This window comes from Oenanthe melanoleuca, chromosome 10 (assembly GCF_029582105.1).
Source record: "Oenanthe melanoleuca isolate GR-GAL-2019-014 chromosome 10, OMel1.0, whole genome shotgun sequence".
Lineage (NCBI taxonomy): Eukaryota > Metazoa > Chordata > Aves > Passeriformes > Muscicapidae > Oenanthe > Oenanthe melanoleuca.
This window is the reverse complement of record NC_079344.1, coordinates 691,167-717,941: the sequence shown is the minus strand read 5'-3', so window position 1 is coordinate 717,941 and position 26,775 is coordinate 691,167. Positions and strand designations below refer to the sequence as shown.

General features: G+C 55.0%; 2 protein-coding genes and 1 non-coding gene across 4 annotated transcripts in view; 1 reads left to right on the top strand and 2 right to left on the bottom strand.

The window, feature by feature from the left end:
* Positions 1-26: 26 nt before the first annotated feature.
* On the bottom strand, positions 27-15,065 carry MORF4L1 (mortality factor 4 like 1). Its single transcript, XM_056500149.1, has 13 exons — positions 14,959-15,065; positions 12,375-12,421; positions 10,578-10,645; positions 8,618-8,704; positions 8,389-8,469; positions 6,138-6,200; positions 5,230-5,255; positions 4,619-4,707; positions 4,426-4,527; positions 4,113-4,201; positions 2,965-3,137; positions 1,673-1,757; positions 27-673 (listed from the first exon to the last, which is right to left on the bottom strand). Exons 1-13 carry the CDS (start codon positions 14,996-14,998, stop codon positions 589-591), a joined length of 1,035 nt encoding a protein of 344 aa, XP_056356124.1. The 5' UTR covers positions 14,999-15,065; the 3' UTR covers positions 27-588.
* A 974-nt stretch (positions 15,066-16,039) lies between these two features.
* TRNAK-CUU (transfer RNA lysine (anticodon CUU)) lies at positions 16,040-16,112 on the bottom strand. Its single transcript has one exon. It is a non-coding gene; the product is annotated as a tRNA-Lys (tRNA).
* A 1,286-nt stretch (positions 16,113-17,398) lies between these two features.
* ADAMTS7 (ADAM metallopeptidase with thrombospondin type 1 motif 7) overlaps positions 17,399-26,775 on the top strand; it is a 41,732-nt gene continuing 32,355 nt past the window's right edge. For both annotated transcript variants that reach the window (XM_056500117.1, XM_056500115.1), the window contains exons 1-6: positions 17,399-17,508; positions 19,873-20,204; positions 21,088-21,259; positions 23,280-23,491; positions 24,929-25,012; positions 26,529-26,657. In XM_056500117.1, coding sequence (XP_056356092.1) covers positions 17,415-17,508; positions 19,873-20,204; positions 21,088-21,259; positions 23,280-23,491; positions 24,929-25,012; positions 26,529-26,657 — 1,023 coding nt within the window. In that variant the 5' untranslated portion in view covers positions 17,399-17,414. The remainder of the gene's footprint in view (positions 17,509-19,872; positions 20,205-21,087; positions 21,260-23,279; positions 23,492-24,928; positions 25,013-26,528; positions 26,658-26,775) is intronic.

The window sequence follows — 26,775 nt, the reverse complement described above, 5'->3', positions numbered from 1 at the left end:
CTCAGACACAAACATCAGAAACCACATTTGAAATTAAAAAAGTTTATTTGCAGATCTGTAAAACAGCTCTGCGAAAGACCAACATTTCCAAACACTACGAGATGAGAATGCATTTTCCTATCATTAGAATATAAAAAAAAGTCACAGTCCTTCAACTACCCCATGAAAAGCAGACATTTATGAACCAAACATTGAACTTCCAACACCAAGAAGTCACTGGGGTGAGTGAGACAGTCAATAGCACCAACACAGGTGACACAGCCCTCGTGGGTCTGTCATGACTATGAATAAAGCAGGTTAGTGAGGCCAAGCCTCGGGGGGAGCAGCCCTAGCAGCACTGAGTGCAGACAATGACACAGCAGAACACATTCCTCTACATCCCAGAGATGCAAACACCAAGCCAGAACCACCACGGGGCTCCTGGGAGCTTCCAGGTCGGGACAAGAAATTCCACTGGAAACAAGAACTCTTCTGGGCTTGGGTGGCAGCTGCACTTCACACCAGCTTCACTCACTCCATGCTTGCAGAGCTGTGAGGTGGGGAGTGAAGGACAGGATGCAGGAGCCAGCCCTGCCCGTGGCCCCGGGCTCACACTGCTTTCCGGTGGTACTCGGGTGGGGCCACCTCGTAGTCACTGGCACTGAACAATGCAGAGGAGTTCTTTGCTAAGTATCTACAAAAACAACAAAAAACATCACATTGCCTCTTGCCCAAATCCTCTGTTGTGCAGTGAATCTGTGAATCAGGAGGTGTTTGCCCAGACACACAATCCCAACTCAGCTCAGCCAAAAATCGGCTCCAAACTTGCTGCCAAGCACCCCTGGCTCCAGGTGAGCTCTGGCAGCTCAGGATGAACAGGATGAAGCTGTTGGGATCTGGTATCAGGCAGCTGCTGTACCAAGAATGGATTTGGCACTGCTCTACCCAAAGGAGCAGGACACCAGGCAGCTCAGTCTGCACAAACTCAAGGGCTGAGTGAAGGATGGCAAAGCAGGGAATGGCCAAAGGTAAGGAAGGGTTGTGTGCCAGTAATTCTCATGGAATGGGTTCAGGATTTCTGGTCACTGGGTTCACATTTCTGCCTGACAGCCAGAGCTCTCAGCACCTGCATTTACCTCTGAGTGCCCCAGAAGAGCAGGGCTATCCCAGGGCAGGATTTCCCAGGCTGATTCTACCAGAGCCATCCTGGATTTACTGAGGGTTTTCCTTCAGCTTCAAAATGATCACAGAATGATGGAATGATTTGGGTTGGAAGGGACCTTAAAGCTCACCTCATTTCACACTGAAGTGTTTTATTATTATCAGGATGTTTTCCTCCTAAAACATCCCATGGCTACAGGGTAGCAGAGCACACTAAAGCCCTGGTGACAGTCTGTCCCAGAAATAACATTCCTAAAGTTCATCAGTTTTTAAACATTTGCTCAATTGTTGTTGAGTAACTGTTGTGTAATTTAATAGCTTGCTGGAATTATCATCTGCTTTTTTTAGCAGCTATAAATAAATGTTGAAGCACTTATTTTGCAACAAGGAGCAGATGGGACAGGGTAGGAGTGCAGATGAACAGAACCAGAGGAGTGGAGTCCGGGAGGAAATCCCACACACAGTTATACAACAATGCACTGCAAAGGCTCAGCCTCAGCAGCCTGAGCTCCCTGACCCCACAAGTACTCACTTTAGGAAGTCATGCAGGTAGTTCAAGAGCAGGGCCAGGCTCTTCTCATCCAGGGGCGTGTAGGCCAGCATGGCTCCGATGCGCACTGCTCGGGAGGGACACGGTCACAGGCACTGCCCCAGCTCCCTGGGGAGCCCCAGCAGCACAGCCAGGCAGCCAGGGCCTGTCCCAGCACGCTGCACCAGGGCAACCATACTGCACCCAGAGCAGCCACACTGCACCCAGGGTCTGCCCCAACACACTGCACCAGAGCAACTACACTGCACCAGAGCAACCACACTGCACCAGAGCAACCACACTGCACCAGAGCAACCACACTGCACCCAGAGCAACCCCGCTGCACCCAGGGTCTGTCCCAACACACTGCACCAGAGCAACCACACTGCACCCACAGCAACCACACTGCACCCAGGGTCTGTCCCAACACACTGCACCAGAGCAACCCCGCTGCACCCACAGCAACCACACTGCACCCACAGCAACCACACTGCACCCAGGGTCTGTCCCAACACACTGCACCAGAGCAACCACACTGCACCCACAGCAACCACACTGCACCCAGAGCAACCCCGCTGCACCCAGAGCAACCCCACTGCACCCAGGGTCTGTCCCAACACACTGCACCAGAGCAACCCTGCTGCACCCAGGGCAACCACACTGCACCCAGGGGTCTGTCCCAACACACTGCACCCAGAGCAACCACACTGCACCAGAGCAACCACACTGCACCCAGGGGTCTGTCCCAACACACTGCACCAGAGCAACCACACTGCACCCAGAGCAACCACGCTGCACCAGAGCAACCACACTGCACCCAGGGTCTGTCCCAACACACTGCACCAGAGCAACCACACTGCACCCAGAGCAACCACACTGCACCCAGGGTCTGCCCCAACACACTGCACCCAGAGCAACCACACTGCACCAGAGCAACCACACTGCACCCAGGGGTCTGTCCCAACACACTGCACCCAGAGCAACCACACTGCACCCAGGGGTCTGTCCCAACACACTGCACCCAGAGCAACCACACTGCACCCACACCAACCCCGCTGCACCCACAGCAACCCCGCTGCAAACACTCACTGCCACCCCAAACCCCAGAGCGGCTCCGAGCCTTTTGGATACACGGATGGGGATGAACCCACCCCTGGGGAACAAACCCACCCCTGGGGAACAAACCCACCCCTGGGGAACAAACCCACACTGCAGAGCTGCCTGCCACAGGCCCAAGAGAGGAAAACAAGCACTTGAACCCCTGGCAGGGCTCCTGCTGGCCCCAGCTCACTCACCAAAGAGCCTCAGGAGGTGGGGGGCCCCGTACACCTGGGACATGGGGGCGTCGGGGTGGTCGGCCAGGATCTCGGCGTACTGGGGCCTCTCGAACTTGTAGAGCAGCTGAGTGCCCAGCATGACATTGAAATACTCCTTGATGCCAGCCACCACCTCGTTGACAGCATATTCCCTGGGGACAGAGAGCTCTGCAAGGCCTGCTCCAGGCACCAAGAGCAAGGTTTGGTTTGGGGGATCACCAAAATCAGGAGGGTGTTTTATGGGTGTTCACATCTCGCAAGGAAATTTGTCTGGACACTTTAAAATCTACAGCCACAGGGAGGGATGCAATTCCAGACCTCCCAGGACAATGGGCTGCTCTGAAGGGAGCCAGGACTGAGGCACAGCAAGAGCAGCAGTGTTCAGGGATCCTCTCCCAGGCAGCACTGGGGACATCCAGCAGCTTCTGTGCCACCCAAATCTGCTCCCAGCTCACAGGACAATCCTGAATTTACTGCACTGCACAGAGGGACAGCCCCACAGGGCCTCAGGAGCACCTGCTCCCTTCCTGCAGCATCTCCTGCAGACTCCAGCCTCACCCTGCCCCTGCAGGGGCTGGCAGTGACACAGGAGCACAACCTCACCCCACCCTGCCAACAAATTTAGAACAGGCAGCAGGACAATTACATCAGAGGTGTTTGAACCTAAACACCCTGACAAGTCAATAACCTGCTTCCTCTTGAATGGAAGAAAATTACCTCCCCTTTCTGTTCTCCCTTTCAAACAGGAAAGTTTCCTGCAGAGTAAACACCTTGTTTTGCTCAGGGCTGATTGCTGGGCTAATTACAAACAGTAATTGGCTTTGCCCATCTGGGCATTTACAAATCCTTGTGCACCTCCCTGGCCTCCAGCCCTGGGAGCCCAGGGGCACTGGGCTCACCTCACTCAGCTTTTCTGGGAGTTTCTGTCAGCTGCACGTGGGGAAGCAGAAATCACACCCAGAAAGCAGAAGTGCAGTTTGGAATGACCCCCTCAGGGTTTCTGACCACCTCCATCACCTTGGGCTTGGGGCTGGGTCAGGTTTCACAACTTTATCCATTTCCATGGAATCTGAGTCCAACAACAACAGCCAAGGAGGTGTTCAAGGCTGGCAGGAAGCTCTACTCACTTGTTATCAGTATTTCCTCGGGATTTTTTGTAGTTTGCATAATCCTCTAAAATGGAGTCCACATTCTTCTTGGCAGGGAGGTAGAAGAGCTACAAATGCAAAACAGAACAAACACAAGTTTGGCTCATTCTTGCAGACATTTATACCTGGAAGCTGAACTGAAACCCTTTCCCAGCAGGACATTTTAGGGTGAAATCAGCAGGTTAAGGTGGTGCAGGTTAGGAAGGGAACTCCTCCCATTAAAAACACCCAAGCTGGCTGGGCAGGCTGGCACAGTGGGGTGGCCCAGAGCTGGGCAGGGTTTGCCCAGTACCTGTTTCTGCCTGGTGATCAAGTCCCAGTCATCCACCAGCCATGGCTTCAGCTCCTCAGGGATCTTCACCTTCACCTCAACCCTGTTCATAAACGTTTCCTCCTGAGAAAAGCCAAGCCAGGCTAATTACTCTCAGGCACTAATTGGGAGCACAGCACACCAGAATCCCTGGGAGGGGATGGAAAATACTCACACTCTCAACTGTGGGATCCACCCTTGCCCTCTTCTTCCTGGGAGGCTGGGGAGTCTCACTGGTGCTGCTGCCCTCCCCAATGCCTGGAGCTGTGCTCAGCAGCAGGAAAAAACAGCAGGCAACATTTACTGAGCAAAGGAAGGCTCAAGATTTTTCTCAGGTCACCTTTGCACCTGTTGGGTTTTTTTTTTTTTCTTTTATTGTTTTAAATATTATTTGTGTTCTGGGAGCTCCCCTGTTTGTGCAGGGCTGCACTGGCATTATCTGAGGGATAGAACCACACCAGCCTGCTGTATTTTTGGGGGAGAATCTTTGGACCCAGCAGCTCAGCTCTGCAGCTGTGTCACATCTCCATCCCAGCAAGAAAACCTAAGTTTGACTTAGGAAATGATCTCAGCAGATCAGCTTTGCTTTTCAATTGCAAGAGCTCAAAACCCTGCCAGACTGAAACAAGCAGATTTTGAACCAGGCAGGAAAGTGTGAACCTTCCCTCTCCTGGGCAGGGAGAGCACAAGGTGTCAGTGAGTTATTGGGGAAGGCTGAAAACCTGATTTCACCTACAAACCCTTCACTGCAGAGACCCACTCAGATGTAAAATAAAACACACTTACTTTTCTGCTTGTTCTTTTTTGTTTTCCTGCAAGAAGAACACAAATTATTGCACAGAGTGGCACTTAAGGAAGGCACAGCAGAGAAAATGTTTCAAGCATCCAGCACAGGGAGCAGATCCTCAGGGGCTGTGTTCAGCTAAGGACACACAGAGCAAATACAGACCAGAACTTGGCTTCAGAGCAGTGGTACCATGAGATTCTCCATGGAACAGGTCAGAATTCATCATTTTGGGGAAGTTTTGTTCTTCCCAACTGCTCTTGGAGGGCTACATGAGGTTTGTAGCTGTTTTATTTCAGACAGAATATGGCACAAGGAAACACAAGTGCTGGGAATTCCCAGAAAAATCTCACTCAACTGAATTAACTTCCAGTAAAGGACTGAAAAACCCTCCAGCTTTACCACTGCAGCAGAGGGAGGATTCAGGAGCACTTTGTCCATCTACCACCCATTTTCAGGAGGTTTTAGCTGCAGTACCACTACCCATGCTCAGTTTGTCCCCTGGATCCACTGCTCAAAAACTGAGCTCTGGGTGGGTTCAGCATTGATCCCCCAGAAATCCAGAACTCTCTCAAGTGACTCCTGTTCTCAGGCTCTGAGCTGGGCTTATCAGGGCCAGGAAACAGGCAGAGCTCTGAGGAAGGGCTGGAGATAGGGAGAGCAAGGCTTTGTTTAAAGGCAAAGCAGCTGAAATGAGGCTGGAAAGGAAAGGGGGGAGAGCAAAGCAGGGAAAAGAAAGGGGGGAGAGCAAAGCAGGGAAAAGAAAGGGGGGAGAGCAAAGCAGGGAAAAGAAAGGGGGGAGAGCAAAGCTGGGCAGAGGAGGGAAAGGCAGGTTAGAGGAAGCAGGAAGAGAAGAAGGCTGGGCCCCAGGCTCCCAGGGCTCCCAGGAGCAGGAAGGAGCCCCACTCACCGTGTGGAGATGGCTGGGCTCTCCAGGCAGCACACGGTGTGAGCTCCATCCCTCCTGAAAAACCTGGGGACAGGTCACACACAGGCTCAGTGACAGCCCAGCCCCCCAAGACCTGCCCTCCTGCAGCACTGGACACTGCTGGGGGACAAGCTGTGCTTCCAGCAGTGCCACCATTGCTTGGTTAGCTGGGGAGCACATTCCAGAACATCAATTCCTGTTCACTCAGATCTCCAGGGGTGCTACAAAAGGTGAATCTGAGGCCCACAGAGCTGACAGTGCCACCCTTTCAGAACAGCTGTGTGAACAGTTCCCCCCTCCCCACCACCTGCACTCTGTGCATCTGCAATGAGCTCAGATGTCCAAGGGGACAATGCACAGGTTTGATTTTGGAAGTGTATTTTGGGAAGTGTTTACTCACACACACAGCTGAGTCCAACTCACACCCACAACCAGCCCCTCCCACCACTCACATGGGAGACAGGGTGAAACAGCCCCTAAAGCAGCTTAATTAGTGCTGGCCATCACTGAGAGCTGCTTTAATTAGATTTTAATGGCTCTCATTACCAGCTGCCTACACAGAGCTGGGCTGGGCTTTGTCTGACCCCACAGGAGGATAGGCAGTGACTGATTCCTGGGGAGGAATCACAGCACTCACCTGGCCAGGAGCACCTGGGCACAGGGGGGATCCAGCAGATCCAGGGGATGGAAAAGGATCCAGCACACCCAGGGGGGTGGAAAAAGGATCCAGCAGACCCAGGGGGGGTGGAAAAAGGATCCAGCACACCCAGGGGGGGTGGAAAAAGGATCCAGCACACCCAGGGGGGGTGGAAAAAGGATCCAGCACACCCAGGGGGGGTGGAAAAAGGATCCAGCACACCCAGGGGGGGTGGAAAAAGGATCCAGCACACCCAGGGGGGGTGGAAAAAGGATCCAGCACACCCAGGGGGGGTGGAAAAAGGATCCAGCACACCCAGGGGGGGTGGAAAAAGGATCCAGCACACCCAGGGGGGGTGGAAAAAGGATCCAGCACACCCAGGGGGGGTGGAAAAAGGATCCAGCACACCCAGGGGGGGTGGAAAAAGGATCCAGCACACCCAGGGGGGGTGGAAAAAGGATCCAGCACACCCAGGGGGGGTGGAAAAAGGATCCAGCACACCCAGGGGGGGTGGAAAAAGGATCCAGCACACCCAGGGGGGGTGGAAAAAGGATCCAGCACACCCAGGGGGGGTGGAAAAAGGATCCAGCACACCCAGGGGGGGTGGAAAAAGGATCCAGCACACCCAGGGGGGGTGGAAAAAGGATCCAGCACACCCAGGGGGGTGGAAAAAGGATCCAGCACACCCAGGGGCTCCCCTTCCCCCAGACCAGGAGCCAGCCCCAGCCCTGGCCAGGTTTTGGCCAGTCCCAAAGTGAAACTGCTGCAGGACCCAGAGCAAACCCCAGCTCCTGTCCCTCAGGACTCACACTTCACACCAGAGCTGCCCCTGAATCAGACATGGAACCCCAGGCTGCTGCCAAATCCACCTCTGAAGAACTGGTGGTGTTTCAGCAGCTTCCTTATGAGGGCCAGGACCACAAATGAAGTTAGGGATTCAAAACATCCCATTAGCAAAGGCCACATTCATCATTAGGTGAAACCCTGAACAGAAGATGACAAATGAGCAGAGCTGGGCTGGTTGTCTGAGAATCTACCCTAAAACACCAAAAGGAGGGAGTGAAGGAAATCTGGCAGTCACAGCTCAAATGAAGTTTTTCTAGTAGGTGCCTGAGCTTGCTTCTGGTCTCTTAGGATGCAAACCCATCTTTAATTCTGTATTTATTTGTCAAAACCAGCCAGAGAAAGGCTCTTTAAATGCAGTTTTGACAACTGTACCATGGCAGGAGGCAAGGCACTATGAGGGTTTTATTCCAAAGTGCTTGGAAGAGCTGGGAAATTCTAGAAACTGATTTACTGAGATACACAAAAGTTATGAGGAATCACCACTTTGAGTCACCAACAACAGAGTGCAAAAAATGCAGAGTGTGTCTACTCAATTCCACATTACCTCTGCACCACCTAAAAGGCATTTTTATGAAATTCTTGAACAAAAGCCTTTTGGTACCATTAAACTGCTTTAAAACAAGAAATGGAGCTGAGCTGCAGAGCCTTTAAAAGTAAAACTGAGCAGCCAAAGTCTGGAGGTGCTTTGGGCAGGGTTTGGGGTGAGTTGTCTTGTTTGGGTTTTTCATTTTTAAATAAAAGGAATCTTACACTTCAACATTCTTCTGCTGCAGACCAGAAGTCTTCTTGCCTGGAGCAGCTCCTCTCATCTTCCCCTCTGCATACTGTTCCCTTTGGACAGAGCATAGTCACAAATCACATTTTGGTGGGAAAGGAGCTTCTTTGATTTTGGTTTGAAACTCAGTGACTTCCCTGATCAGTTTGGATTGAAGCTCTGTCAACCAAACATTCCCAGCCCAGCCCTCCCCCCAGTACTCACTGGTTTGCCTTCTGGAGTTCCTTTTGTTTCTGCAGGTTGGTATCCACGTATTTGAGCACTCTGCTTTCTGGAACCCATTCATCCCAGCTGGAAAAAACCCAGAGGTAAAGAAACCATCACTCCAGACCATCCTGGGATTGCCTTCTACACACAGCACTCAGTGAGAAGCTGCACAGGATTTGGGGCCAAGCTCTGTGTCATGGGCTGCCACAACTGGCCAGAGTCAGCAAACCTTCCCCACTGACTGCAGCTGGGGGGATTTCTTCTCTCTAGAGAAGTGTAACCCTCATTTCCAGCTTCCCAAACTCAAAGGATGGGCAGTTTAGGAGGGAGAGGACAGTCTTTAATTCAAAAGCAGCATCACAGGAAAAAAAATCCTCTATGCTTACAAAACTATGGGATATCTGTAGCCATAGCATATTGCTGGGAAAGTTTCCTTTATCTATTCCAACACTTCATAGGTTAAACTCAGCAAGAGGATCTTGCTGTAAGGAGAAGAGCTCTGATTCCTCTCTGTGAAGGAAACCAAGATGGCATGAATATTTGCAGAATCTAAGTGAATGATTTAAGAGAAGAGGTGTTGGGGAAACTGCCATTACCAGCAGGAATTCCACTTCAACACAGAGTGCTGAGCAATCTGAGCACTTATCTCAAGTAAAACACATTAAGAGTGGCCATTGTGAAGTGCATCAGTTCAAGCTCTTCAGGAAGAGCTCTGTGCATTTTCCAGCAGCTGCCACTCCTGGAGCATCGTGTGGCCAAACCAATCCTGACTGCAGAGGGTGCAGAGGAGGCAAGGGCAGCACCTGCAGCCTGCACAGAAACATCTCCAGCTGTGCCCAGGCACTCTGGGCCACTTCTCCCACTCCTGCCCAGCCTCCAGAGCTGCTGTGTGAGCAGGTGACACCTCTGTGCCCCAAAAACAATTGTTCAAAACAATTCCAAGTCAGGCCCTCCCAGCTGCACAGGGCCAGGTGAGGCTGTGCTGCCCTGGCTCTTGCAGCAAAGCCACCTTTAATGTCCTTAATCGAAAGCTTGAAGGCAAAATAAAATAAAAAATGAAAGAACAAGCAAGAAAAGCAGGATCAGGACACAACTTTGGCCCCTGCATGGCACAAAGAAGGGAAGGAAGGGCCCAGCTGAGGCTGCACCAAGTGGTTCTCCAAGTGTTTCCACTGAGACATCCCTGCCCCTCTGGCAGCAGGGGGAGTGGGTGCAATTAAAAGTCACAGCTGAGCCACCAGGTCCAGCTTTCAGTCACATCACAGGGATTGTTGTGACTCAGAGTCTCCTCAGCACTGAAATAAAACCAAATCAAACAGGAAACTGCTCTCTGAGACTTCTGGGTCTGAAGAGCTGAGGTTTTTAATCACTTAGAAAAAACCTCCTCTTTTCCTAAAGTCAAATCAAGAGGTAGAAAACAAAAAAAAAAAAGGGAGAAAAATACATCAATAACCTTTCACCTTTAATGGGTACAACATTTATCTCACAGAGGTGCCTCAGCCATCTCCCACCTGGAACCCTGCCAGTTCTGCAGGAGGGAAAAATGGCTGTAAATTTATTTTAATCTGAGAGGCTGGGACTGAAGCACAGGCTACACCTGCTGCTAAGCCAGGCCTGAGCTGGGCTCCAAAACCCCCAAACCTGGCCTAAGAGCAAGGGCAGGGAGCTGAGTGGTTCTGCCTCACCTCAGCAGGAGCTGCCTCTCCTCCCAAGGGATAACAAGGAGTTTTCACAGCAGAGATTTCTGCAGGGAGGAATTCCAGAGTTTCCCACCCTGACCAAGCAGAATGCACTCCCAGCAGCCCCCTGCAGGAAATGGCACCTTTGGCAATGCTCTGTGTGCCACACACATCAGCTCAGCTGGAAAATCATTCTGCTGCATCCCAGAGCTGCTGCCCAGCCCACACTCAGGAAAGGAAAGGAAAGAAATCCTGCCTTTATTCCATGCACTACTTACTTTTTATTCCAGCCACTGTAATGGATGAAGTATTTCACTTGCTTGTCCTTTATGGCAACCTTTACACACTGGAAGAGAGAAGACAGGTCAGTCAGTCCCAGGGAGAACAAGGGCATTTCAGGGAATTTTGCTGCTTTAGCTTGCACAGTTTTCCCTGCCCCTGAAATTCTTGGCTGTACAAATCAAATCCACCAACTCAACACTTCCTCCAGGAAGTTCAAGTCCTGCTCTGGAGGTGCTGAGATTCAGCTGCCACTGAAGCACTGACAGAATGAGGCTGCTGCAAAACCTGCAGGGCTCCAGTTCTGGTCTCTTTAAAAGGAGTTTTTCTTCCACTGAAGTAAAAACTACTCACAGAAGTTGTAATTGGTATTTTCTTGGCACCTGCAGGTGTTTGAGAGGGCAGAACCTTTGGCTACACAAGATTTTCTCCAGACCACACCAACTACAGAACACTGCCAGAGAGGAACCTCCTGCTCCAGGAAACATCTGCAAGATGCCACAGAAGGGACTTAAAGCCAGGCTCAGGTGAGCCTGCAGCCAGGACTGAGGTTGTGCAGCTCCTGCTGGATCCTCTCTGCAGCAGGGGCTTGTTCTGACAGCCTGGATTAAAGCCAAGCTGCCCCTGCTTGTTTGGGAGAATACAGGGCTCAGCACCAGGTCAGAGGTGACTCCAACACAGTTCTGCAGTAAAATGTTTTCCCTGCTGCAGGTCAGAGGGGCCTGGAGTGACTCTCCTTCAGCTCTGTGTGGCAGAGATGCACAAACAGCTCCTGTTTGCCACCAGCCCTCCCCAGAGCTGCTCTGCCTCTGTGGGACACTGAGGATGTGGCCAGAACAAAAAACTGCTGGGCTGAGAACCACGGGAGAAAAACACATCAAAGGAGCAGGAAGAAAGCCAAGGTTGCTATTCATTACTACTGACAAAGCAGCTTTGAAAATTAAACTCCTTAAAATAAACAAGCCAAACCTTTCTTAAATTAAGCTTTGAGTTCATTGTGCCAGTGCAGGAGCTGAGAAGGACCCACTCAGTCCAAAGCAGCCAGAAACCAGTGGTGAGTGGGGAATCCCTCCCAGCACCCAGCTGGCCCAGCCTGTCCTGCAGCACTCATGGTGCCCTGGGAGGAGCAGGGACACAGCCAAGCACAGCTCAGGGCTGCTGGAGTGCCACAAAGTCACTTCCTCAAAACCTGAAACCTCCCTCACCCTCCTCCCTGCTGGCACAACAACCACAAAAAGTGGGGACTGTCACATTGCCAACCTACCCTCCTGTTCCAGGGACAGCAGAGAGCAGGGCAGGAGCCCTGAAGACCTGGGTTTGGAGCAGCCAAACCCTCCTGGCTGTGATTTTAGAATTACAACTCTCTCCTGAAGAGAGAAGTGTCTCCTGCCTCCCTGTGCTAACCTTTACTGACACCACACCCTGGAGGATTTAAATCCCTGTCTGAGGTGCCCCAGGAATTTCTGCACACCCTCCTGAGCCCTTTTCTTCCCTTCCCTTTCAGAGGCAGGGGGAGCACTCAAACCAGAGCTGTGCCTGCATGGCACTGAGGGAAAGGGTCACAGATCTGCAGTGCAGAGATTGCCAGTGCTCTGGGATATTTCTGCTCACCAGAACAGCTGCATGGTGCCACTGGGCTTCCTGAAATCACTCTAGAATAGAGCTCCAGGGTTTAAAATTGATTTCAGGCTGGTTTTTGTTAATTTTAGTTCCAGTCCTTGGTCCCATCTAGAGGCACAGCAGATAAAAACATTTCCTTGTGTTCCTGGGGAGCAGCAGGAGGCACACACACCTACCTTGGCTTCATAAAGGAGAGGTCCATGGAAACAAAGCACCCGCTCACCTGCAAGGGAAGGGCAGAGAAACAGCTCAGAGCTGCAGAGCTCCATCCCCTGTGCCACCAGGAACAGCTCAGAGCTGCAGAGCTCCATCCCCTGTGACACCAGGACAGCTCAGAGCTGCAGAGCTCCATCCCCTGTGTCACCAGGGACAGCTCAGAGCTGCAGAGCTCCATCCCCAGTGTCACCAGGGACAGCTCAGAGCTGCAGAGCTCCATCCCCTGTGACACCAGGAGCAGCTCAGAGCTGCAGAGCTCCATCCCCAGTGTCACCAGGGACAGCTCAGAGCTGCAGAGCTCCATCCCCAGTGTCACCAGGGACAGCTCAGAGCTGCAGAGCTCCATCCCCTGTGACACCAGGAGCAGCTCAGAGCTGCAGAGCTCCATCCCCAGTGACACCAGGGACAGCTCAGAGCTGCAGAGCTCCATCCCCTGTGTCACCAGGGACAGCTCAGAGCTCCATTTCCATCCCCTGTGCCACCAGGGACAGCTCAGAGCTGCAGAGCTCCATCCCCTGTGTCACCAGGAGCAGCTCAGAGCTGCAGAGCTCCATCCCCTGTGCCACCAGGGACAGCTCAGAGCTGCAGAGCTCCATCCCCTGTGTCACCAGGAGCAGCTCAGAGCTGCAGAGCTCCATCCCCTGTGCCACCAGGGACAGCTCAGAGCTGCAGAGCTCCATCCCCTGTGCCACCAGGGACAGCTCAGAGCTGCAGAGCTCCATCCCCAGTGTCACCAGGAGCAGCTCAGAGAGCTCCACGTCCATCCCCAGGGGCACCCCAGAGCTCCATGTCCATCCCCAGGGGCACCCCAGAGCTCCATGTCCATCCCCAGGGGCAGCTCAGAGAGCTCCATTCCCATCCCCAGGGGCAGCTCAGAGCTCCATGTCCATCCCCAGGGGCAGCTCAGAGAGCTCCACGTCCATCCCCAGGGGCAGCTCAGAGCTCCATTCCCATCCCCAGGAGCAGCTCAGAGCTCCATACCCGTCCCCAGGGGCAGCTCAGAGCTCCATGTCCATCCCCAGGGACCCCAGGAACAGCCCAGGGAGCAGCAGATCCACTCTCCCACCCAAGGGGATCAGAGCTGGGATTATCTGCAGCCCAGATCCCTGAGGATAGGTTGTATCTACTGACAGCTTACAAAACCAACCAAACAGATCCTGCAGAATCAGGTTTCCTGCCTCTGTGTGATCAATTGCAGCCTGTCCCTGAGACCAGGCTGCCTGACTTGTCATTCCTTATCTACCAAGAGCAGAGCTTATCTGTGGGATTGACAAATTGTCCAGAGACTCACACACCAGCACTGCTTACCTGGCAGAGTTATGACAGCAAAAAATAATTATTGATGACTACAAGGAAACCATGCTGTAAAGGGAGCTGCAAACCAAAGCTGGGTGGAGCATGGAGTGGGCAGTGCCCCTCTGCCTCCCCAGCACTGCTTGCTCTGTCTATATAAAATAAAGCAATTTTATTTAAAAATGTCCCTACAGACAGGGCTGACACCCAGAGGTGACATTGCCACCCTCATTGTCACAGTCACCCAGCCTTGGACATTCCAGGCATGGGGAATCCATCTTACACTGCACTGCTATTTTTATTTATCTCACTTATATTACTCTCAACCTCAACCATTACCTAAAAAAAATCAAAACGTACACAGAAAAATCCTCCTAAAAAATCACACAGAAAAATCCTCCTAAAAACAAAATTACCCGGAAAAATGCTGCTAAAAAATTACATGGAAAAATCCTCCTAAAAAAATTACACGGAAAAATGCTGCTAAAAATTACACGGAAAAATCCTCCTAAAAAAATTACACAGAAAAACGCTGCTAAAAAATTACACGGAAAAACGCTGCTAAAAAATTACACGGAAAAATCCTGCTAAAAAAAGAAATGACACGGAAAAATCCTGCTAAAAAAAGAAATGACACGGAAAAATCCTGCTAAAAAAAGAAATGACACGGAAAAATCCTGCTAAAAATTACACAGAAAAATGCTGCTAAAAAAATACACAGAAAAATCCTGCTAAAAAAATAACACGGAAAAATCCTGCTAAAAAAATAACACGGAAAAATCCTGCTAAAAAAAATGACACAGAAAAATCCTGCTAAAAAAAAAATGACACAGAACAATCCTCCTCCAAAGCCCAATCCATCCTCTCACCCGAGCCCCGCTGCTGCTGCAGATGTGGATTCCAGCTGTGGATTCCAGAGGACAATAAATAACAACCGTCCCTCAATGAAAATAAAAGCCGCCAAACCAGAGCGACTGCAGCGGTTTTATTGCCAAGGAAAACGGAGGATATTTGGAATAACGGGGTGGGAAAGGCCCGCGTGCTGCTGGGAGGATAAAAAAGGGCAAGAAGAGACAAAGGCTGCGGGAATTCAGCTCTCGCAGCGGTTCTCACCTCAGCGGGCTGAGGGAGCCGTGAGGGGCAGAACCGGCGGGGCGGGAGCAGCGGGCCCAGAGCCGAGCAGCGGCTCCGGACCCCGGAACCGCCCGAGACCCGGAACCCCCGATCCCCCCGAGCCCTGCCAGCACTCACCCTCCTGGAACTTGGGCTTGGGGTCCTGCTTGGGCGCCATTTATAAGGGCCGGTCCCTCCTCCGGCCGCTCCCCGCGGGGCCCCGGCGCTGCCCGGCCCGGCCCGGCCCCGCCGCGCAGCCGCGCCCGGGGCATGCCGGGACATGTAGTCCTCTGTGGGCTCCGCGCTCCGCACCGCGCAGCCGCGCCCGGAGCATGCCGGGACATGTAGTCCTCTGTGGGCTCCGCGCTCCGCACCGCGCAGCCGCGCCCGGGGCATGCCGGGACATGTAGTCCTGCGTGTTCCGGCCTCACTGCGCAGCCGCGCCCAGAGCATGCCGGGACATGTAGTCCTGCGTGTTCCGGCCTCACTGCGCAGCCGCACCCAGAGCATGCCGGGACATGTAGTCCTCGGCGGGTTAACCCGCTCCGCCCCGCTGCCTGCCGGGTGGAGGCTGATCCTGTCGGTGAGAGCCAAGCTGGCGTTATAAATGAGAAACAAAGTCTCGATATTCAGCAAAATATAGATTGGTTTATTTTATATAGACAGAGAAAGCACCGCTGGGGAAACGTGAGGGGTCACCGCCCACTCCACGCTTCCATCCAACGTGGTTTGCAGCTCCCTTTTTATACTCTGGTTTTCCTTGTAGTCATCAATAATTGTTATTGTTTTGTTGTAGTAACTCTGCAAGGTAAGCAGTGGTGGGCAAAGAAACTTCCAAACTTCCATGGGACAGCTCTTGGGACAATTGGTCATGTAACCATCTGGTCTTGGTGGATAAAAACCAGAAATGGGAATTCTGATCTTTAGCAGGTAGTTTGTGATTGATCACACAAAGGCAGGAAATCTGATTCTGCAAAAAACCTTTCAGACTTTTGGAAAACCCTTTTTTTTCTTTTACAAACTTCTTTTCATAACAGGGGGATTTAAACAGAGTGGGTTTAATCATATATTTCCCTTTATCTAGGTCCATGTTGTTTTCTTATTTTAAGTATTCTGGTTCATACAAACTCCAAAACTTGTATGATTAACACCAATCGTTTATCAATTACAGCACTGGTGAGAAAACAAAAAAAAAAAAAGAAAGAGGAAAAACGCAGCTCGCCCAACGTGGGGCTCGAACCCACGACCCTGGGATTAAGAGTCCCATGCTCTACCGACTGAGCTAGCCGGGCACCACGCTTACCCAGCGGCGGCCGCGGGTGTCGGCAGCGGCCCCGCGCAGTCCCCGCTCCGCCCGCCAGAGGGCGCGGCCCCGGCTGGTCTGTGTATTTAATACTGCCGCTTAATTAAACGTTAATTAAATATTAACCCAAAGGCGGCGGGTGCGGAGTGACGGGAGATACGGCAGTCCCGGGAAAGCTGTGGGGTGCGAACAGCCCCCGAGGGGTTCATTAACGGCGCCGAGTAATCCCGGGGATTTGCTCCCGGCGCGCTTTAACCTGGGAGAAAATAACAAGAAAATAAAAATATAATAAAAAGAGGCAGCCCCGGCTGAGGAGAGCAGGGACATGGCGGGATCAGCCAAGCACCGTTTTTAATTTTTGACTGAAAATTCGCTGAATTTTGGTGATTTTTTAACCGCCATCCTCACGGCGGGGCGGACTGAGCAGAGCCGTAATGGAGCGCCAGGGGGCGCCATGGGCCAGGCGTGAGGTTAGCCCCGCCCCCTGATGGGCGTAACCCCGCCCACCGGTGTGCGTAACCACGGCCGGTGATGTCATAGCCACGCCCATCTAATGTGCATAACAACACCCATCTGGTATACATAATCCCGCCCATCTAATGTGCATAGCCACACCCGTCTAATGTGCATAACCCCGCCCATTTAATATACGTAGCCCCGCCCATGTAATGCACATAGCCCCGCCCATCTAATGTGCATAACATCTTCCATTTAATATACATAATCCCTCATTTAATTATGCATAACCCCGCCCTTCTGATATGCATAACCACGCCCATCCATTGAACATAATCCCGCCCATATAACGCGTATAGCCCCGCCCTCGTGCTGCTGGCCACGCCCCCGTTGTCTCTGACCCCGCCCCATGTCTCTGGCACCCCCCGTGCTCTGGCCCCGCCTACCGTTTTTCTGACCCCGCCCCGCTGCCTCTGACCCCGCCCCGTGTCTCTGGCCCCGCCCCCCGTTGTCTCTGGCCCCGCCCCGTGTCTCTGGCCCCGCCCCGCTGTCTCTGGCCCCGCCCCCCGTTGTCTCTGGCCCCGCCCCCCGTTGTCTCTGACCCCGCCCCGTGTCTCTGGCCCCGCCCCGCTGTCTCTGGCCCCGCCCCCCGTTGTCTCTGACCCCGCCCCATCTCTGGCCCCGCCCCGTGTCTCTGGCCCCGCCCCCCGTTGTCTCTGACCCCGCCCCGCTGTCTCTGGCCCCGCCCCCCGTTGTCTCTGACCCCGCCCCGCTGCCTCTGGCCCCGCCCCCTGTTGTCTCTGGCCCCGCCCCGTCGCCCCCAGGCCCCTCAGCCATGGCGGCCCCGGCCGCGCTGCGCCCGCTGCTGCCGCTCGTCCCCGTGGCCGCCGCGCTGGCGCTGGCTGCGGGCGGGACACCGGCGGGGACAGGTCCGTCCGAGGGGACAGCGCGGCGGGGACCGCGGGAGGGGCGTGAGGGGGGTCCGCGGGGATGCGAGCGGGATGAGGGGGATGAGGGGGATGAGCGGGATGAGGGGGATGAGGGGGATGAGGGGGATGAGCGGGATGAGGGGGATGAGGGGGATGAGCGCGGGGTGACCGCGGGATTGTCCCCGGGATGAGCTCCGGGTGACCGCGGGATTGTCCCCGGGATGAGCTCCGGGTGACCGCGGGATTGTCCCCGGGATGCTCGCGGGGCCGGGACCGCACAGCTCGGTGGCCCCGCTGCTGCCGCACTCGCCCCCGGGTTGGGCACGGTCGGAGCCGCAGCCCCGATCCCTCTCGGTCCCGTCCCGGTCCCGTCCTGGTCCCTCCCGATCCCTCCCGATCCCTCTCGGTCCCTCCCGATCCCTCTCGGTCCCGTCCCGCTCCCTCCCGATCCCTCCCGATCCCTCCCGATCCCTCTCGGTCCTGTCCCGATCCCTCCCGATCCCTCTCGGTCCCTCCCGGTCCCTCTCGGTCTCTCTCGGTCCTGTCCCGATCCCTCCCTGTCCCTCCTGGTTCCGTCCCGCTCCCTCCCGATCCCTCCCGCTCCCTCCCGATCCCTCCCGATCCTGTCCCGATCCCTCCCGACCCATCCCGATCCCTCCCGCTCCCTCCCGGTCCCTCCCGATCCTGTCCCGATCCCTCCCGATCCCTCCCGATCCCTCCCGATCCCTCTCGGTCCCTCCCGGTCCCTCTCGGTCTCTCTCGGTCCTGTCCCGATCCCTCCCTGTCCCTCCTGGTTCCGTCCCGCTCCCTCCCGATCCCTCCCTGTCCCTCCCGGTCTCTCTCGGTCCTGTCCCGATCCCTCCCGATCCCTCCCGCTCCCTCCCGATCCCTCCCGATCCTGTCCCGATTCCTCCCGATCGCTCCCGACCCATCCCGATCCCTCCCGCTCCCTCCCGGTCCCCGCAGCCGGGGATGCTCCGGCCGCTCCGTGCCCGAGGATGTTTTGCCCCTACGAGACGGCGTCCCGACACCGCCTCAAAGTGTGGATTTGATTTTTTGGGAGCTTGTTTTTTCTGTTCTTCGTTCGGTGTTTTTTTTTTATTTTTTACTGGCAGCCGGAGTTTATCAGCGGGAGCGTGTGCGTGCTTAGAGCCGAGCTCCGGAGCTGCCCTAAGCCTGACCTAGCGCTGTCCCCGGCAAAGCCCAGCCCTGAGCCCAAGGGCAGCAGGGACAGACGGGGACAGGAGCTGCTGTTATAGGGACAGGAGCTGTTACAGGGACAGGAGCTGTTACAGGGACAGGAGCCGTTATAGGGACAGGAGCTGTTATAGGGACGGGAGCTGTTATAGGGACGGGAGCTGTTATAGGGACAGGAACCGTTATAGGGACGGGAGCTGTTACAGGGACAGGAACCGTTATAGGGACAGGAACCGTTATAGGGACAGGAACCGTTATAGGGACAGGAACCGTTATAGGGACAGGAGCTGTTATAGGGACAGGAGCCGTTATAGGGACGGGAGCTGTTATAGGGACGGGAGCTGTTACAGGGACAGGAGCTGCTGTTATAGGGACAGGAGCTGTTACAGGGACAGGAGCTGTTATAGGAACAGGAACCGTTATAGGGACAGGAGCTGTTACAGGGACAGGAGCTGCCGTTATAGGGACTGGAGCTGTTACAGGGACAGGAGCTGTTATAAGGACAGGAGCTGTTATAGGGACAGGAGCTGTTACAGGGACAGGAGCTGCTGTTATAGGGACTGGAGCTGTTATAGGGACAGGAACCGTTATAGGGACAGGAGCTGTTATAGGGACAGGAGCTGTTATAGGGACAGGAGCTGCTATAGGGACAGGAGCTGTTACAGGGACAGGAGCTGTTATAGGGACAGGAGCTGTTACAGAACAGGAGCTGTTACAGGGACAGGAGCTGTTACAGGGACAGGAGCTGTTACAGGGACAGGAGCTGCTGTTATAGGGACTGGAGCTGTTATAGGGACAGGAGCTGTTACAGGGACAGGAGCTGCTGTTATAGGGACTGGAGCTGTTATAGGGACAGGAGCTGTTACAGGGACAGGAGCTGCTGTTATAGGGACTGGAGCTGTTATAGGGACAGGAGCTGTTACAGGGACAGGAGCTGCTGTTATAGGGACAGGAGCTGTTACAGGGACAGGAGCTGCTGTAGGGACAGGAGCTGTTACAGGGACAGGAGCTGTTACAGGAACAGGAGCTGTTACAGGGACAGGAGCTGTTATAAGGACAGGAGCTACTGTAGGGACAGGAACCGTTATAGGGTGTCCCAGCGGGCACAGGGCTGTGGGAGGAAAGCTGAAGAACCCCGCAGGTAACCCCTGCACCCCCTTTTTCCAGACAGCGACATCGTGCACCCCATCAAGGTGGACGAGCGCGGCTCCTTCCTGTCCTACGACCTGTCGCACCGGGCGCTGCGCCGGCGCTCGCCGCTGTCCCGGAGCCAGCCGCCCGCCTTCTACCAGCTGCACTACAGAGGGCAGGCGCTCAGCTTCAACCTGAGCCTCAACAGGCACCTGCTGGCCCCGGGCTTCGTCAGCGAGCGGCGTTTCGGGGGCACGGCCGGCGCCAGGATCCAGCCGCGCTCGCACAACCCGTGCCACATGCTCGGGGAGGTGCGGGGCGCGGCGCGGCGGGGCGGGCTGGCCGCGCTCAGCACCTGCGATGGGCTGGTGAGTACCGCCCCGCCCGAGCCGAACTGCTGCCCTGCGGCAGGGAAAAGCCTTCTGGCTGAGGAAAGTGACCCCGAGATTCCCGGCAGCGGCAGAGGCAGCGTCTCATCACGCGGGTGTGAAACTCCCGTGGGCTGCGGTGGTGTGGGGACTCCCCGGGGATGGGTTTATTTGTGTCCAAACTCGCAAAACGAGCGATTCTCAGCCTTCTGCTGCATAAATGGGATGTGAGGAGCACGTGTGGAAACGAGGGAATGGGAGCTGGAGTGCTGCTGGTGGCACAGCTGGCACTGGAATGGAGTGCTGCTGTGGCACAGCTGGGCACTGGAGCTGTGTGAGGAATGGAGTGCTGCTGGTGGCACAGCTGGCACTGGAATGGAGTGCTGCTGCTGGCACAGCTGGGCACTGGAGCTCTCTCTGTTTTTTGCCTCCTTCCACTGTAGGTATTTCCCAAGGCAGCAGTGAGCTCGAGGGGTGGCTCTTTTGGGGGAAAGGGCTCCAAACCTCCTGTGGAGTTGCAGGAATGGTCCCACAGAGCTGGTGGAGCTCATGCTTGTGTCCCTCCCTTTGGAGGGAGAGCAACTCCATCAGCTCCTCCATGGCTTCCCACTGCTGGAGGGCAGGGGTAAATGGGATTTTGGGACAAATCCTTCCCTGGGAGGGTCTCAGGGGCTGGGCTGGAGTTCCCAGAGCAGCTGTGGCTGCCCCTGGATCCCTGGCAGTGCCCAGGTGAGGTTGGACAGGTTTTGGAGCAGCTGGGCTGGTGGAAGGTGTCCCTGCCATGGCAGGGGTGGAGCTGGGTGAGCTCTGGGTCCCTCCCCTCCCTGTGAGCCCTGTGCCAGTCCCTCGGGGTGTCAGGTGCCTGGTTGTGTCTCCCTGGCAGAAGGGCGTGTTCCAGCTGATGAACGAGGACTATTTCATCGAGCCCGTGTCCAGCGGCCCCCGGCAGGAGGGAGCAGCTCAGCCCCACAGGATCTACAGGCGCCAGGTGCCCGAGGGCAGGGCTGGGCAGGGCAGGAGCCCCCCGGGCCCAGGGCAGTCCTGCGGGGTGCCAGGTACTGTCCCTTTGTCCCTTTGTCCCTTTGTCCCTTTGTTTGTCCCTTCCCCTGGCTTGGGGCAAGCTGTGACACCAGGCACCCACAGTGCTGCCCCTCTCATCTCCTGCTCCCAGGGGATGATGTGGAGACAGAGCATTTGCTTTCATTTCCATGAAAACTTTGCTTTCTGGTTGGAGTCTGGGAGTGGAACTCGGTGGTGTGAGTGGGTCCCTCCCTGTGCACAGCAGATGGGCTGCATAAACTCCCCAGCCCAGGATTTCTAGTCCTGGGAATCCAGTGCACTCCCAGAAGCTCCTGGGCACTTTACTCCCCATGGAGCTGCAGTTCATTACGTGCTGCACATTTCCTGCAGCTCTCTGCTGTCACAAACTGGGCTTGGCTTCTGGAATAGGGTTATCTTCAGGCATTCTTCTGATGATCTAAATTAATTATTCAATCTCTGGCAATAATCTTAATGGCTTGCTCTAGGCTTTGAAGTCTGTTCTTGACTCAAGTCCATTCTGGACTTTGAAGTCTATTCCTGAAAATTAATTTCTGTGTGTGTCCCATGGGCTGTGTGTAACCCACATGGATCCTCTCTGTGGTCAGGGCTGGGTGTGGATGTGCTGTGCATGCCCTGGAGAGGAATCCCAGAGAGTCCCACAGTCTGTGGGATCTCAGTGGCTGCTCCCCTCACTCAGCTCTGCTCTTTGCTGTGTAGATGCTGCTGGTGGTGCTCAGCTCCTGCCAGAGCCCAGGGCTCAGCTGGGTGGGGTTTGACAGGGATCATCCCAAGGGGAAATGCCCCAGGGACCCCCAGCCTCAGTCCCAGCTGGGAGCTCAGAGCCAAGGACACAGTGGGAATGCTCCAAGGAAGCTGCTGCCATTAAACTGTCACAGTGGTATTAGCAATTCATCAGGAGGTCCAGATAGCTGGGATTCTTCAGGCTGGGGGATGAAATGTCCTTTCACAGCTAACCCAGGGAATGTAGGAGTGCATTGTTAGGGAAGTGAGGCTGAGCCCCCTTGGAAGATTCCCAGTGTGTGGGATGAGGTTTGTAAAGCCTTCACCCAGCTTGGGGCTGACCCTGACCTTGCTCCTGCAGCCCTGTCACAGGAAAAGTCCCTGCTGGAGAATTCCCAGTGCCTGGGGAGCGTGAGGAGCTCCAGCCCAGGAACATTCCCTTGTTTCCCCTTGGGAAGGAGCAGAGCCTGGCTCCTGTGCCCCAGGGAATCTCTGTGTTGGCTCCAGGCACCAGCCCAGCCTTGGGGACACTGAGTTTGTGGTGATGGGAACTGTCCCTTCCTGGAAAATTCGGGTTTGGGATGACCCAAAATGTTTGAGCCCTGAGGTTTTTTCTCAAGCATCTCTGCAGGGTTGTCTGTAAATTCCTAAACACTAAAACTCTGCTTTGGGAGTCTCCCTGCTCCTTGTGGATATTGCAAATCCTGTTCTGGTCAAAGAAATTCCTTCAAATGCTTTGTTTATTTTATTTTATTTTTTTTTTTTGTGTCCTGCTCTTGGGCTGCAGGCTGAGCTCTGAGTCCTTTGGGACAGAGCACAGCAAAATCCACACGAGTTACTGAGTTATGGGCTTGGGTTATTGAGCTTAGAGTATGAGACTAGGGAGAGCATTGTTATATTCCTGTGGTTTAGAGGATGTGAAGTCAGATCCCTGCTGCTTGCAGTCTGATTTCAGTGTTGAATATCTCACATCTGTGTTGGAATTGGATCCTTGTGCTTTGAAGGGTGGAGCAGTAGGCACTGAAGTAGCTGAGGTGGCACTGGGTGAGATGAGTATGACACAGCTTGTGTGCACAGAAAGGAGATCCTTCAGATTCGTTTGTGCAGGCTGTAAGATTTAGGTGGTGGGAACTGTTCTGAGACTTTATGGGTCTGAGACCCTTATGGGTTAAGTGTGGAGCCTCCTCCCCATCACAGGTGACTCCTTTGAATTAAAAAAAGAAGATATTGAAGCTGCAGGTGTTTTATGGAGGATAAAAGTATTTTTTTTTGTTTTCCCCTTGTGTGGGTCAGAGTCTGAGGAGAGCCCGGGGCGCTGGGAGCGGCGCAGGGAGAGGTGGCAGCAGAGGCAGCCCAGGAGCAGCAGCAGCAGCAGCAGGAGGATCCAGCAGCGCTCCATCAGCAGGGAGAAGTGGGTGGAGACCCTGGTGGTGGCAGACACCAAGATGGTGGAGTTCCATGGCAGTGCCAACGTGGAGAAGTACGTGCTGACCGTCATGAACATGGTGAGTGCCCGTCCAGCTGCTCCTGGGGCTGCAGGGGCAGAGCAGCTCTTGGGGCTGTGAAGTTGGTTGTTGCATGGATGCATCAGCCTCAAAGGCAAAGAGTTCAGAATGTTAAAGGCTGTGCTAAAGTTTTCTGGCACAGAGTCCCAAGTAGCAGCAGCTCCCTGGAATTGCTTCTTCTTTCTGTCTCTTCTTCTTCTTCTCCTTCCCCTCCTTCTCCTTCTCCTTCTCCTTCTATTTCTTCCATTTCTTCTTCCATTTCTCTTCTTCCTCTTCCTCTTCCTCTTCCTCTTCCTCTTCCTCTTCCTCTTCCTCTTCCTCTTCCTCTTCCTCTTCCTCTTCCTCTTCCTCTTCTCCTTCTTCTCTTCTTTCTCCTCCTTCTTCTCCTCCTTCTCTTCCTCCTCCTCCTCCTCCTCCTCCTCCTTCTTCTTCTTCTTCTTCTTCTTCTTCTTCTTCTTCTTCTTCATTTCTTCTTCTTCTTCTTCTTCTTCTTCCATTTCTTCTTCTTCTTCTTCTTCTTCTTCCATTTCTTCTTCTTCTTCTTCTTCTTCTTCTTCTTCTTCTTCTTCTTCTTCTTCTTCTTCTTCTTCTTCTTCTTCTTCTTCTTCTTCTTCTTCTTCTTCTTCCATTTCTTTTTCTTCTCCTTCTCCTCCTTCTTCTCCTCCTTCTTCTTCTTCTTCTCCTTCTTCTCCTCCTTCTTCTCCTTCTTCTTCTTCTTCTCTTCCTTCTCCTCCTTCTTCTTCTTCTTCCATTTCTTTTTCTTCTTCTCCTCCTTCTTCTCCTTCTTCTTCTTCCATTTCTTTTTCTTCTTTTTCTTCTCCTCCTTCTTCCATTTCTTTTTCTTCTTTTTCTTCTCCTCCTTCTCGTCCTTCTTGTCCTCCTCCACCTTTCATTTCTTCTTCTTCCATTTCTTCCTCTTCTCTTTCTCTGTGTGTGTCCCCCCCCAATACAGGGGATTATATTCATAAATCATCCCATGAGCTAAAAACACGAATCTAAACCATGAATTCTTTGTACACCTATTAAGTGTGGCTGTGAGCCAAGCAGGTGAGGAGGTGGCTCAGCACTCCTGGCATTCCAGAGGAAAGCTTTGGCTGATGCCAGCAGGGGTGGGGCTGGGCAGAGGGCCTCAGCTAACATCCCTGGGTGTCTGGGGGGTGCTGGAGGCACCAGAATCCCTTTGAGATGTTAAACAGATCCCACAGGAGGGGGGGCAGAGGGTTCCTGGGGCGTTTCTGGCTGGGTTGCAGTGTGTGTGCACAGACCTGTCAGGTGTGCTCGGGTTTCCTGGCCCGCCTCACTCCAGCTGTCTGCTCTTGTCTCCCCTGAGGGGAATTCCTGAGCTGTCAGCAGCCTGCAGCAGCTCCCCTGCAGCGTGCTGGCTGCTCAGTGTCCCCAGCTGTCCCCATGGCTGTCCCCATGGCTGTCCCTCTGCAGGTGGCAGGGCTGTTCCACCACGCCAGCATCGGGAACCCCATCAACATCGCCGTGGTGCGGCTCATCCTGCTGGAGCACGAGGAGGTGAGAGCCCCAGGGGCTGGGCTGGGCTGGGCTGGGGCTGCAGGATCCCTCCTGGGCTGGGCTGGGGCTGCAGGATCCCCCTGGGCTGGGCTGGGGCTCCAGCATCACTCCTGGGCTGGGCTGGGGCTGCAGGATCCCTCCTGGGCTGGGCTGGGGCTGCAGGATCCCCCTGGGCTGGGCTGGGGCTGCAGGATCCCTCCTGGGCTGGGCTGCAATTCCAGGATCCCCCTGGGCTGGGCTGGGGCTGCAGGATCCCCCTGGGCTGGGCTGCAATTCCAGGATCCCCCCTGGGCTGGGCTGGGCTGGGGCTGCAGCATCCCTCTGGGCTGGGCTGGGCTGGGCTGGGCTGGGCTGGGCTGGGCTGGGCTGGGCTGGGGTTCCAGGATCCCTCCAGGGCTGAGCTGGGGCTCCAGGATCCCTCTGGGCTGGGCTGGGCTGGGCTAGGGCTGCAGGATCCCTCCTGGGCTGGCCTGGGCTGGGGCTCCAGGATCCTCCCTGGGCTGGGGCTCCAGGATCCCCCCAGGGCTGGGCTGCAATTCCAGGATCCCCCCTGGGCTGGGCTGGGGCTCCAGGATCCCCCTGGGCTGGGCTGGGGCTGCAGGATCCCCCTGGGCTGGGCTGGGGCTCCAGGATCTCTCCTGGGCTGGGCTGGGGCTGCAGGATCCCTCTGGGCTGGGCTGGGGCTGCAGCATCACTCCTGGGCTGGGCTGGGGCTGCAGGATCCCTCCTGGGCTGGGCTGCAATTCCAGGATCCCCCTGGGCTGGGCTGGGCTGGGCTGGGCTGGGCTGGGCTGGGGCTCCAGGATCCCTCCAGGGCTGAGCTGGGCTGGGCTGGGCTGGGGTTCCAGGATCCCTCCAGGATCCCTCCTGGGCTGGGCTGGGCTTGGCTGGGGTTCCAGGATCCCTCCAGGGCTGAGCTGGGCTGGGCTGGGCTGGGCTGGGGTTCCAGGATCCCTCCAGGGCTGGGCTGGGCTGGGCTGGGGCTCCAGCATCCCTCTGGGCTGGGCTGGGGCTGCAGGATCCCTCCAGGGCTGGGCTGCAATTCCAGGATCCCCCTGGGCTGGGCTGGGGCTCCAGGATCCCTCCTGGGCTCTGCTCATGCCTGCCTGAGCCTGGGAGCAGAAGTCCAGGTGCCCACTTTGGCTGGTAGAGGCAGGGATGGGCAGAGGGGCTGCAGGGCCTGGTTTGGGGTGACACAGTGCCAGTGAGGTGGCAGAGGGCTCTGGGGGTTTGTGTCCAAGCTGCCAAGGTGGCTCTGGGGGGCCTGAGCTTCATCCTTCACTCAGCCAGCACAGGGGTTTTCCTGCTGTGGTTCTTAGCCCCTGGTCCTGGATGACTGAATGTTTTGGTTGAATCACAGATGAAAAGAAAGCAGGAAAAGGGCTGTTCCTCCCAGCCAGCCTACAAGCTGTAAACATGCAGCAATTCCACCTGCACGGCACTCCCAGCCCCACTCTGACTGTCTGGGGTCAGGCCTCACCCCAAAACCCAAACAGATCTCCCTTTGTGTCTGCAGCAGGAGCTGAAGATCTCCCACCACGCAGACAACACCTTGAAGAGCTTCTGCAAGTGGCAGAAGAGCATCAACGTGAAGGGAGACTCCCACCCCCTGCACCACGACGTGGCTGTGCTGCTCACCAGGCAGGTTTGGGCTGGAACTCACCTGGTGCAGGTGGGGCAGGCAGGGAAGCACCTGCTGGGGTCTCACTGTGCCTGCCTGGGCACTGAGAGGCGGTGATGTGGGGTTTGGGGGTGTCTCCTCC

What these genes read in the sequence shown, in the direction of transcription:
- MORF4L1 (XM_056500149.1), bottom strand. Translation starts at nt 14,998, where the DNA reads ATGGCGCCCAAGCAGGACCCCAAGCCCAAGTTCCAGGAGG. An exon ending in TACAGTGGCTGGAATAAAAA is followed by an intron (nt 8,705 to 10,577) that starts GTAAGTAGTGCA and finishes GGTTTTTTCCAG; the next exon opens with CTGGGATGAATGGGTTCCAG. An exon ending in TACCTGCATGACTTCCTAAA is followed by an intron (nt 674 to 1,672) that starts GTGAGTACTTGT and finishes TTGTTTTTGTAG; the next exon opens with ATACTTAGCAAAGAACTCCT.